The sequence below is a fragment of the Lonchura striata genome, chromosome 2 (assembly GCF_046129695.1).
Source record: "Lonchura striata isolate bLonStr1 chromosome 2, bLonStr1.mat, whole genome shotgun sequence".
Lineage (NCBI taxonomy): Eukaryota > Metazoa > Chordata > Aves > Passeriformes > Estrildidae > Lonchura > Lonchura striata.
The window spans coordinates 30,143,367-30,156,081 of NC_134604.1; the positions used below are offsets into that span (position 1 = coordinate 30,143,367).

A 12,715-nucleotide genomic window follows, 5' to 3' on the forward strand; every position below is an offset into this window, starting at 1 on the left:
CTGTATCTTAGCATATTCTGTTAATCTGCTACATTATTATTACACTACTTATTTGCTACATGGCATTCAAGTGGTTTCCCCCAGTGATGGAACAGTAAAAGAGAATAAAGATAAAATGGCAGCCCAGGGCTAGAACTAATGGGGAGTAAGGAGTCCCATGGGGAAGGACCACTCCTTGTAGGTATTCTGACTCTTCCTGAGGCTTGCATTGAGGGGCTACTAGTGGAGCAAGATACTGTACCTGAGTTCTGCACAGAAAAGGCTGCCTGTCACACTGTGCACCCGCCTAATCAAAAGCCAGTGATGCATCAGGCCCTGACCTTCTTAGTCTCCCTTGTTCCACATTTCCAGACAAAGTGTCAAGTCTAGTCTTTTATCTTTTGGTATGAGGCAGTTATAAGGAAAAAACAAAAAGATATTTTTTAAGGTCATGGCATAAGAGTAGCTGGTACTGCTTTTGAAATAACTGGGTTAAAGAAGAGAGAGCACACAGAGATTCAAGATTTTTCAGCATTGGCCTGAACCATTGCAGCTGTCTCAAAACTGAGTGGCATAAAGAAAGAATGGCCATATTCCCTTCCGTGCACCAGCTCTGATATGTCTCTCTGAGCATTGTGAAAGGTAAACTGATGGAAAACACTCATGTCTCCATGCAGTTAACTGCTCAGAGTCATGCTCTAAGCGAGTTCACCGCAGGTCAGGGAAGCAGCATTTAAGAGCAAAGCTGTTCATGTGGCCATCAGTAATAGATCATGTCAGCCAAAATGTACATGCTCACATGCAGCACTAAAACACATGTGTATGCAAGAGAACCTGGCTTCATCTTCCCGAGAGTAAGATTTCCATGTACTTCTGGAATAAAGTTCCTACAGCATGCTGACTGTTTCTTCTGCCACTACCCTGTTGCACAGCTGTCATGAGTTTAATCCTGCTTTTGCCTTTCCCATTCCTGGAAAGCTTAGGTGAACCTGCAGCTCTTTTGCCCTTTGATCCTGGAGCATTATGGACTTCAAACTAATGGAAATGAGGTTTCCAATGTGCCCTATTTCTATATGGAATTGGAACTAAAAGCAGCCTGCCCTCAGTACCATGTGCCCTTCGGTTGATAACAAACTCTATGCCAAGAAGAATTAATATCAAATACCTCTCTGGTCTGGATAAGGGCTCACAGGGTGCTAGTAAGCTATTCAGAGGAATAAAAACAGAATGACTGAAGAATTGTACAGGGCTTTAACAGGATGATTGAGCAATAAAATTACAGATGAAAAGTCACAATAAATTTGAAGTGATTAAGGAGGAGCAGACATTCTAGCTTTGCACACACAAGAACTGTTCAACTATGTAAACTCTCGATTTGTAAGAATAAGATCTTGGGGTTACACTGAATGATCATAATGACCTCTTTAGCATTTGTTTAGAACTATGGTTAAGAAGTAGAATAATAATACCTAATTAAATACAATGTGCAAGTACATTTGAGCAATGTTTGCTTTCTGTTTCCCCTAGTTTCAAAAAGAATACAGTAGAACTGGGAGAGTTTCAGAGGATGGTCAAATTATACAACAGCTGCTGTGTGAGGAACAGTTAAATAAACTAGAACCTCCCAGGCTGTAAAGGACAATGAGGTCTAGAAAATATTGAGCAGTATGAAGAAAATTAACTGAGAAGGTTAATTTGGCTGTATCTCAGGAAGTCTTGTTCTGTTGAAGTCAAACTCCTTGGAATTTAGAGGCAGGCAAACAGTTTCAATTTGCTTTTCTGTAATAGAAGTAAATAACAGGTTTTTGTGAGTCATTTAACAACAAAGGTAGATAAGAGTTCATTACAGACAAAGAATTAAAAATATATTCTGTGTCATATTTAGAAGACAATAATCTTGTAGAGCAGTACGTAATTTGCACTGCTGTTCCTCTGAGTACTTAAGTTAATTACAGAATTACAGAATATTTGAACTTTGGATGGAACACCTGCTGTCTTGTCCAATACAATGCTCAAGCTGTGTCAGCAGGAGAAAGTTGTTTTGGGCTATGTCCAGACAGTTTTTGTATGTTTCCAAGGATGCAACAATCACTCCAGGCAAACCTGTGGCAGTATTCAGTCATGCAAAAGCCTCTTTATTTATGTTCAGACAGAAATTCCTGTGTTTCAATTTGTGCCCATTCCATCTTGTCCTGTGACTGGGTTCTGCTGAGAGGATAATGATCCACCATCTTCAGTCTTCCATCAGATAATAAGACTTCCCCTGAGCCTTTACTGAACAATTCCAGCTCTTTCAGCCTTTCCTCAGATGTGAGATGCTCCTGTCCTTTCACCTGTCCTTTCATCATCATTGTGTCCTTTTGCAGAACCCCCTCCAGTAACTCCATAGGTTTTACGAACTGTGGTGCTCAGACCTGGACACAGGACTCCAGGTTTAGCCTCACCACAGCTAAGTGCATGGATGTGCTGCTGATCACAACCTTTGTAGCCCTGCAGTTCAGCCAGTTTTCGATCCACTCCAAGGTCCACTTGTCCAGCCTGTACTTAATCAACTTACTATGAGGATATGGTGGGAGACAAAAGCATTGCTAAGATAAAGATAAACATAATCCACAGTTCTTCCTTCATCCACCAGGCTGTCTCATCTGATCACTGAACTGTATGTTGGTTAAATGTGATTTTCCCTTCACAATTCCATGCTGGACATTCCCAATCATCCTTCTGTATTTCATGTGTTTAGAAATGGTTCCCAAGATGAGTTGCTCTATCACCTTTACAGGGATTGAGCTGAAGTGGGTCATTCTGCAGTTTGCTGGACTTCTGTCTACTTCTGAAGATAGGAGTGACATTTGTTTTATTTCTGTCCTCAGTTACCACATTGAATCCCTATGACCTTTGAAAGATTAAATAGAGAATGGCCTTGCAATGAGATTGATCAATTCCTCATGCTGGTGTGTGCATCTCATCAGGTTCCATGGATTTTTGCATGTCCAGTTTGTTTAAATGTGCTCTGACCTCATCCTCCTCCAGTGAGGGTCCTTGCTTTTCATCATCTTTAGAATCAATTTTCCTTGATTCTTTAGAAGAGGCTCAATTCTTTAGAACCATTTTTTCCATTGCCTTAATTTTGCTGCTGTACACCTGTAGAAGCCTTGTTGCCCTTCATGTCCCTCACCATATTAAACTCCAGAGGAGCTTTGGTTTTCTTAACCTCATCCTTTAACACATGGCTAGTGTCCCTAGATTCCTGCCAGGTCACCTGTCTGAGTTTTGTCAGGACCTCCTTCCTAATTCATGCACATTTGCTTGATTTCCTGCTCATCAGGATGGATCATTCCTGAGCTTGGAGGAGATGATTCTTGTACAACAACCAGCTCTCTCATACCCCTCTTCCCTTCAGGGTCATTTCCCTTAGGATTCTTCCAGGAAGATCCCTGAAGAGTCAAAGAATTCTCTCCTGAACTCAAGGATTGAGACCTTATTTTGAGCCCTCCTCAGATCCAGAATCTGTCCTGGATGTTCACATCCCTAACCCATCCTTCCTCCTTTGTAAGTATCAGGTCCAGCAGGGCACCTCCTCTTGCTGTCTGATTATCTTGTTATGAACTTGTTGGCAATGCACTCCAGAAGCCTCCAGGACTGCTTGTGCCCTGCTCTTACTGCTGCAGCAGGCTTGCTTCCAGGGACTGTGACCATGACTTCTTCCAATGGTCTGAAGAAAGCATCATCTAATTCTGAAATCTGTTTGCAGGATTGTGGTCAGTCCTGGGCTGACCACATACTCAAAAATTATATTACTTTTCTGTAGCTGTTAAAAGCAGTGTATTCCTCCTCACAGTTAAATACTCTTTCAGCCTCTGTGACTGGTCTTCAGGCAAATTCTCTTCAGTGTCCCAGTAGAGATGTGGGTAACTCCAAGTCTCAGGGTATAGATATTTATAATCATTATAGTAGTTTACACATAATCAAAGGATGTGTATGCTAGACTGTGCACAGGTAAGACTAGTTGGACAAACTTCCATCTGAAACAAACCTGAGGGTGCACAAAGTAATGTTTCCTCACAACACCAAATCAGAGAACAACATACTGCATGTAATTTGTCAGAGTTTTTGGAGCTACAGGTATTTGACTTCCTTTGAAAAAGTGTGTCACTCACACTCGCAATAGCACTGTGCAGTAGAAAGTGTTTTGTATTTTTATGTGCTTCTAGAATCCACCCTCAGTGCTGATAGATGATGGGCAAACATTCTTGATCCATGATCTTTTACAAATATATCATGGAAGGGGATGACTGTCAATCCCAACAGCCACTTGGCTCCCTGAATAATGAGTAAGAATCAATTTCTTCACCAAGAGGCAGGAATTTATTGAAGAGATAAATGTCTGAGTTTTAAAAACATGAGCAAATCCTTTAACCCCAAATATGTCCTTATCAAGGTCCAAAGACCAAAGTGCTTGTTGCAGTCACAATGTGTGAAGGATTTCTTTGCTGCCTCTATGTTCAATGATGAGAATTGTATGATTGACAAATACAAAAACATTATATGCCTTCGACACAAAGAAACAGCAATGAAGTTCTCTGTCACTTAATAGTAAATATGAACACCTAAAATAAGCAGGTTCCAAGAAGGTAGTGTCCAGCATTATTAAACTTCTGTCTGTCCTGCCTCTGCATTAGCAATTTAACAGTGATCATTTTATCATACAGGTACGTGGACACTGTTCCATCAATACTGACAGCAGCAGCTGCCTGCAACTTTGCTAAAGTAAACACTGACAAAATAACTTATTTTTATGTTGTGTTTACTGACAGCTTCTCTTCTGCATGCCCAGGTTCTCTGCTGGGATTTTATGGAGGTTCACAACAGTAGTTGACTTCACCCTGAGGTTTTTTATTTGCTGTGCATTTCTGTATTGATGAATTATTTCTCATCTACCATACTTTGTATGCCACCTGCTGTACAGCTGGGGCAGTAATCTCTGTATTCCAGTTGCACCTCTACTGCCATTGTTGAGAATTATACTAGCAACAGGTCTATCTTTTTCTAATGTCAGGAATTCCTGTAATACATGGTCTTCCCATACATATACCCCCTACCCCAAACTTGCCTGAAATAATTTAATCTGCTATATTGCCAAAGCAGCACACACCAGATGTCAAAGTAATCATGTATTTTCTTTGTCCATATAATAAAAGTTTATAGCATGCAGCTACCCTATTAGGTTTCACACAAATGTGGGATACCCCCATATGCCATTTACACATGAACAAGTTTTTTTACCTTTTACAGCACAAGATCAATGGCAATGTTTAGACTGATTAGCATGCTGCCAGCCCTTGGAATTTATTTCTTTGGACAGGAGGCCTCTACAAATCATGGAAATGTAATTCTGACACCTTCACAACAGAGCCCAGTACCTGAAGGATGTTGGAAATGGATGTTAAAAAAAAAAAAAAATTTCTGCAAGTAGCAGAAAATGCCCTTTGCACCCCCTGCCAGAATGGGGCTATCCAGGGTATGGCGTCTGCAGGCAGCCTGCTCCTGTGGGCTGTAACTTCTCCCATAGCCCAGTACAAAGACAATGTGGGAAACAGGCAAGGTGAAGCCTTTGGTACCATTTCTGTTGCACATGCTACTGTTAAACTGAACTTTCTCTATGGGAAAGGTGTTTAAGTCAGGAATATACAGCACGGGTGTGCAGCTGTGGGTGTCACCTCAGGAAGTCATACTTGGTTGGCTGAACTGGAGAAGCTGAAGGAGTAGGGTTTATTCACACCCAAAAGAGGCTGATTTGCAAACAGCAAATGCAAACAGGGATGGTATAGACAAAGAAGCACCAGACTCTCCTCTGAGAGGCATGAGGAAGATGCAAGAGGCAACAGCCATGACTTGAAACAATGGAAATTCATAACCAAGCAGGGTCTGGACTGGATACTGCCAATGTTCCCTTCCATTCTAGATCCTTCTGTGATTCTTGAGTTTTTGCTTTGATGGCAACAAAACCAAAATACTAGCAGGCAAACTTAAATTATTAATAGAACCGTGGAGACCAGGCTCACTAGCAATACAAACTGGAAATAAGAATATTTCCTCAAGAAGCTGCTAGTTCTCACAACAGAGCTTAAGGCCACAGAAAAATATAAGAAAAATTCCTTTCCCCATCTTTCAAACAGGTAGAGTAGCCCTGAACATTTCTCCCTTGCAGAGACAGACTGAAGAAAGAATTCCTTTTTTTCTTTTCCACTGTCATTGTCAGAAGCCTACATCTTGCCACATACAACTTGGCCCCATGTTCATCTGCATCTTTTGTCCTCTCCAGCTTTGGAATTGGCAGTACAAATCTGCACAAGTGATCTTTCTCATGACCTCAGCTCTCCAGGTCTCTTCTGCCTTCTAACATTACTTTCTGTATGATTGACAACACTTTCAAAAATAAAGTGAGGAGAGGGGAGCTGGGGAGAATCCCCCCTCTGCCTTGGGACAGCACAGGGAAAGGGTCACATGGGATATTTTTAGAACAGAATCCAATGGCAGTGATGTGAGGAAGGCACAGAGAAAAACACAGCTGTGAAACCTAACACTTGGCCTCATGTATACTGAGAGCAAGAACAGCAGAGAAACAAATTGAGGAGACACAGCAGAGCAGAAGCGTGAGGAAAAGGTATGTGAGAGCAACAAGGGAATGATAAAAGAGTAAGTGACTAAGAGGCAATGAACATCTGGGAAACAAATAGTTAAAATAAATTATTGGAAATGGGAAAAAAAAAAAAGAAAAAAGCCAACAGCAGAAAAAATTAGTAAGGTGGCCAAAGTATATTAACGAACACAGATACTTCAATCATAGAAGGGAGTTAAGGCCAAGAAATGGTCAGTTGACTCATCAGCACTCTCATGTAGATGGTTTGTGACCTTGAAGGCTGACCAGCAGCTACCTCACCTCCCATCTCTCCTCATCCCAAGATATACAGGCTTCATAAGTGACTTTGCCTGTGGATTGTGACACTGCAATAGGTTTTCTAAATCACAGGAAAATAGAAGTCATTCCTAGAGTCTCTGGAGCCAGGCAATGACCCACTGTCTGTCTTTTACGACCAGCCAGCATGCCCAGAGAGCAGTGGTTGCTTTATGTCTGAAAACTGATGTGTGCAGCATTAGTTCAGAAGTGCTCTCTGCTTCTGTTCACTCACTAGACAAGAACGAACTAACATGACTGAGTACATGGAGTGAACAGATGTAATGCTGATACTTGAGAGGAGCCTGCTCCTAAAGATAGCATTTTAAGGTGTAAATTGCTAAGATACTCAAGTCCTGAGAGTGTCTGGCAACAACAGTTGAGGCAACAACATCCAGAATTACAGTCCTTTTTTCATTTGCTAAATATGTTCTTAATTTTGCTTGTTTTGAGAAATAATTTATCTTCAATTGAGATTAGTGATTCAGTGCCTTCTTAGCACTAATGCCTGGATTAGATCCAGCAAATAGCTGCTCCAGTAACTAGCTGTTACTCTGCCTATGATCTCTAAGGACTCAAGTATATATGGTCATTCTCAAAGAATTCCTAACTTTAGAGTCATCTCTAATGAAATGGGTCATAGTATGGCTGCCTCCTTATCACAAAGCTTATCAGGGATGGGGGTGACTTGAGTTCAACAAAAAGCTAGTCAACTGGGGTTTACCTATGCAGGTACTTAAGGAATCAGATATAATTTATTACACAATCCTGTCCTATACAGAAGCCTAGAAGACCTCTCAGGGGCAAATATTTGGGATAAATTTATGAATAAATTAATATAATGTAATACATTGTATTTCTTTCTCTCACAAATAGCCATTTAGTAATGGACAAATATCTTGTCAAAGATTTGCCTTAGCTCAAGTTATACAAATCATGTTCTTAGAACTCAAGAAATCTGGTGTTAGTTGTGTCTTCCCACAAGCATTCAAGAAAACTCTCATTAGTCTATTTACTCTGACTAGTCTAGCTCTACACTAAGAACCTAAAACTGAAAATTGTAGAGATCCATGGGTTTATTATAGCTGCAGAAGAAATACAGCCATTTTATCCAAGTAGCATAGTCACTACTTCTTGTGCTTCTGTACTTCTGTACTTCTCACTGCGTCTTGTGCAGAAGTTCATGCTCTTTACCACCAATTTTGTTTGGGTTTGTAGTATTTCCTTACAGTTCTGTACCTCAAGCAATTATTACTTTTTGTTTATAGTGCAAACAGGTCATGGCAATCCCTTTACGCCCTATATTAGGCTCAGCCTCGATGCTTTACTGTTGATCCTACTCACTTCTGGCACTGAGGATAATTCTTTTTTATATTTGAATGCAGAAAGTCAGGCCAAGAGATGAAATACATCCTAATCCTTCCACTGTATTGACTGGCTCCTTTGGCAATATTAATACTTGATATGTGATAAATAGCATTCTTAACAAACCACTGTTGAGTTGAGGGTGTGTGCTTGTGATGTGCCCATGTGGATCACTAAGAAATTTACATTAATTGTGTAAGTCTGGATTTTAAATTAAGATTTCAGTCATTAAGGGGTATATGGTAACACTGAAGATCATACAGTCTTCATTCATCTGTAAGGTAATTCTGTCATACACACAAGCAGCATTCAGCAGCAGAATATTTTTGACTGAAAGCCACTCTCCAGTTCTTCACCTCAGCCTACGGTCCCAAAGACCACACTTTCCTTCCCCATGCCTTCTCCTTGATAAACTAGGTGCTCTAGAAACAGAAACCAGAATGTGTGGCAACAGCCTGCATCCAAATACTTATCAAACAAAGCAGGGCAAGACCCTACTCAGATGTGCTCAAGAGATGCCAGAGAACAACATGAAAAAGGTCTCCATCTTTCTTTGCAGTAGCTCAAAGAGGATGAGATTTATTTTTTCCTTATCTCTAACAGTATTACCTCTCCCTAAACACTGCTACCAAAACTTTGCATGCTTAGGTACAAAGAGGCTGCTATTTTTAAAGGCTGGGATTTCATTAATGCAATTCCTTAGGCATTCTGGACTGTATGATGCTAATTCTCACTTCAGGAACCAAAGCAAGAGGCTTTTTAGGCACAGGACAGACTGCTACCTCCAGTTGTCCAGTAAAGTGTGTGAGTCCCCACACTCACAGACATGCAATGAATCTAATTTCTGCTAGTTAAATCTTTAAAGTAGCTAAAGCAGAAAGAGGCTAAACAGTCTGCATCCAAATACCTATAAAACAAAGTAGTGCAAGACCCACTGGGATGTTCCCAAAGGAACATGTTCCATGTTCTCACAGCACCTGTAGATACCACTGTGACAGAATCCTAACTGCTTCTTGTGGGAGCTGTAACAAAGGGCAGGAATGGTCTCAGTGCCTTATCTGTGGTTGTCTTGAAAAGAGAAACCCATTCACAACCAGCAATTGCATTTCTGTGTAGCTCTGCAGATTCAGTTCTGACTCGTGCCAGCATTTTTTAACCTGCCTGGTGATGTAAATTTTTCACCCATGGGGATCAGGAATTAAAGGAGAACATGGCCACATTCTCTCTTGAAGGAAACCACTACTGGAGCATGTGCTCGGGCGCATCTCTCAGGGAGTTTGTCTAATGCAAACAGGGAAGGATACCTGTAGGCAAGGAAAGTTTCCAGCCCCTTGAGCAGAGGAGGGAAGGCAGCTCTCATGTAGGAAACATTCTGTGTGCTGCAGGTATGGTACTCACCAGACTCTCTTGGTATCGGAACGCTTTCGTTGGAGAGGCATCCCCAGTCATATCCCCAGAGACAGCGTCCTGTGGAGCAGGGCTTGGTCAGGGCAGTGTCTTCCCTTCTGCCCTCCCCAGCAAAATCATGGAGTGAAACAGGCACAAGGCTTCAGCTGAAGTCCCTCAGAGCACCCTGAGAGAGAAGGTTACTGGTGAGGGAAAGACACAGAGGGAGAGTGTAACCAGAGACTCCCTGCCCCCTCCTGTTCTGTCTGCTTCCCTGCTTTAATCTCTCTCTGCTGTCCTGGCAATGGGACAGCTCAGTAAATTAACAGGAGGTAACGTTTCCTCCTCCTCTCTCAGGCAGTGTCATTCTTCACTTCATTTGGAAAGGGTGGGGAATCACAGAAAGAACAGGTACCCATGGCAGAGAGAGAGTAAGGAAGAAAAGGATGGAAATGAAAAATTACCAGAATTAGAGACATGAGAACCATCCTGCAACTTTGAAGAGGATTATTTCCACAACCTGTTTCAGGGACAATTTTGTGAAGTGTCAGCATCTGAGAGAAGAAATTCTCTAGCAGGCCTTGGAAGATGATTCCTCATATGAATTATCACTATGCTGTCCTCACATTTAACATATTTTCTTCAAGCATAGCCATTACTGCTGGTTACCTCACCACAAATAAACAGCCCTCCTTGCAGTCTTCATACCTTCATCAACCTTCATCCACTGGCATAGCTAACACTCAGTATCTTTTATATCCAGAATCACAGAATGGCAGAGGTTGGAAGGGAGCTCTGGAAGTCATCTGGCCCAATTTCCCTGCTCAATCAGGGCCTTCTAGAGCCAGTTGCTCAGGACAATATTCAGATGCCTTTTGAGTATCTCCAAACATGGGGACTCTGCAGCCTCTGGGCAACTTCCTCCAGTTCTCAGGCACCGTCATGGCAAAAAAGTGTTTCCTGATGTTCAGATGAAGCTTCATAGGTTTCAGTTTATGCCTTAACCAAATTTCTTACACATAAAACCAATTAAAGCTGCTCAACAGCATAGTCAGGAAGGGTTTGTGGGCTGTTGAGGAACCTGGAACATCTTGTAGGGGTGCAAAGTAGAGAGGTCCTGCTCCCTGCCCTCCTGTGCGTCCTGGGCCTTTGTCACAAGAAAAGCAAGGAGGGACTAATAGTGCAGAAAAGACAAAATCAGGGTGCTGCTGTGAGTTACTGCCTTGAGAAACAGAGCACTGAGCAGCTGTGGCAACAGCTATGTCCTCAGCTGAGTCACAGCTACTGTCTGCTGTACCCTGAGGCAGCAGCAAGCACAGAAGTTTGTGGGGAATGAAGCAGATAATATAGGCCACAGTTCTTCTCACAGAAAACTGCTGGGTTTTTTTTTTTTCCCTATCAGCTGATCTCTGTAAAGCTTTTCATTGAGGGAAAAAATTCTGTATCTATGAAAGCAGTTACTTAGCGCAGCATCATCACTTCCTAAGCTGGTTTTCCCACTAAATAAAAATGAGTTCTGTAAGAGCATGTGAAAGGTGAAAGTGTTGCCTTTATTAAGGTTATCCAGCCAGGAAGCTTTTCAATGCAGAAGATGGGAAGCTAGAAATAAAACCACCCAGAACTCAGGGACAATGGGGAGCAGAGATCATGCAAAAGACCAAATGTCTACAGTCACTATTTGACAGGCCATTAAGAAGGTACATTCACACCTTTGGAGAGGGCTAGCTTGGAGTTTGAAACTGTTGCAAAGGAGGAAACAAGGCACATAAGGATTTGAACTAGGTCTGTGGAACTATGCAAAACTTGTTAAGGAAGATGGCTGGGAAGGAATAATGAGGGGAATAGATGGAAAAGGACAGCCTTAATGAAAACCAAGTCTGGTCAGTGTCTGTCCTATATTCATATTAAATGCTTTCTTAAGTATCTGTCCATGAAATCTCATTATCCCACATACATGAGTGCTGCAAGTTTGAGGTGCCCACAGCTGGTGAGACGGGCATGAGTGAATCTGGCCCAGCAACTGCAGTCAGATTGGGATGCAGACTGGGGACAGGAGATGCAGCGAGTGTAGACTCAGCAACAGGAGCTGGAGCAGCCACAGCTCTCTGGACCAACTAAATAAGCATCTGGCATGCTGCAGTTCAGACCTGTGTGAGGGGACTTGGCGCTAAGAACTGGTCACACCAGGGGTGTTGGCATCCAGGTCTTAAAAACAGGAGTGGAGCAGTGTCCACTCCAGCCTCTAGGATGGGACCAGCAAATGTCCTGGGTCAGCTGTTAACACATGGAGCCCAGGGTTGCTGGACTGGGCAGGACGAATAACCAAGCCAGACTTACAAGAGGCAGTGGCAGTTTATAAAATTCCTTGAGTGTTTATTTCTGTGTAAATCCATTTAGAAAGCTTAAGCCTATGCTCAGTGTGATGTAACCTTTCTTTCTCATCCCTTTACAAGTGATCGAATACCAACAGCTAGTAAGTTTGTGTTTTTCTTTACCACCTGCACCTAACAAATCTAAATCCAAATCCAAGTATTTTATCAATGCAGTGTGAACTTTACCTTTGTCAGAACATGGTTTCTATGGCAGGTGTTGCTGTTGCTCCTTTTTTTTTGCAGCTGCAAATAAACATTTTTAGGAGTGCCAAAGGAAAATTAAAATTTAAAAAAAAAAAAACCTGCCTAAACCACAGCAGTTCCAGCTACTTTTCTAAGTCAGAGAAATCTGAGTGCAACACTGAGCTCTTTGAAATATGCAGTAAATTACACAGATGTCATCTTAAGAATTTGTGCATGCAGGCAAAACGGTCTGTGCAAAAATACAGTCTGAAGACTAAGTTATACATAGCAGTTCCCATAAACAAATAACAAATGCAGATGAATGGAAACAAAAGAATATCAAACTTCGACAGAAAAGAATTCTATGAGAAGCAGCAAAATCAGCAACAGCAGGCCAAATGGCACTGAGTAGGACATAGCTCTCATTCCTAGTGAAACAGACTCACCAAAGCTGCTGATCCTGTGACAGCAGTTG

General features: G+C 41.9%; 1 protein-coding gene across 1 annotated transcript in view; it reads right to left on the bottom strand.

The window, feature by feature from the left end:
* CLCN1 (chloride voltage-gated channel 1) overlaps positions 1-9,927 on the bottom strand; it is a 56,650-nt gene extending 46,723 nt beyond the window's left edge. Inside the window, exon 1 of the mRNA XM_077781265.1 lies at positions 9,698-9,927. Within this exon, the coding sequence (XP_077637391.1) occupies positions 9,698-9,748 (51 nt within the window). The 5' untranslated portion in view covers positions 9,749-9,927. The remainder of the gene's footprint in view (positions 1-9,697) is intronic.
* Positions 9,928-12,715: the final 2,788 nt, after the last annotated feature.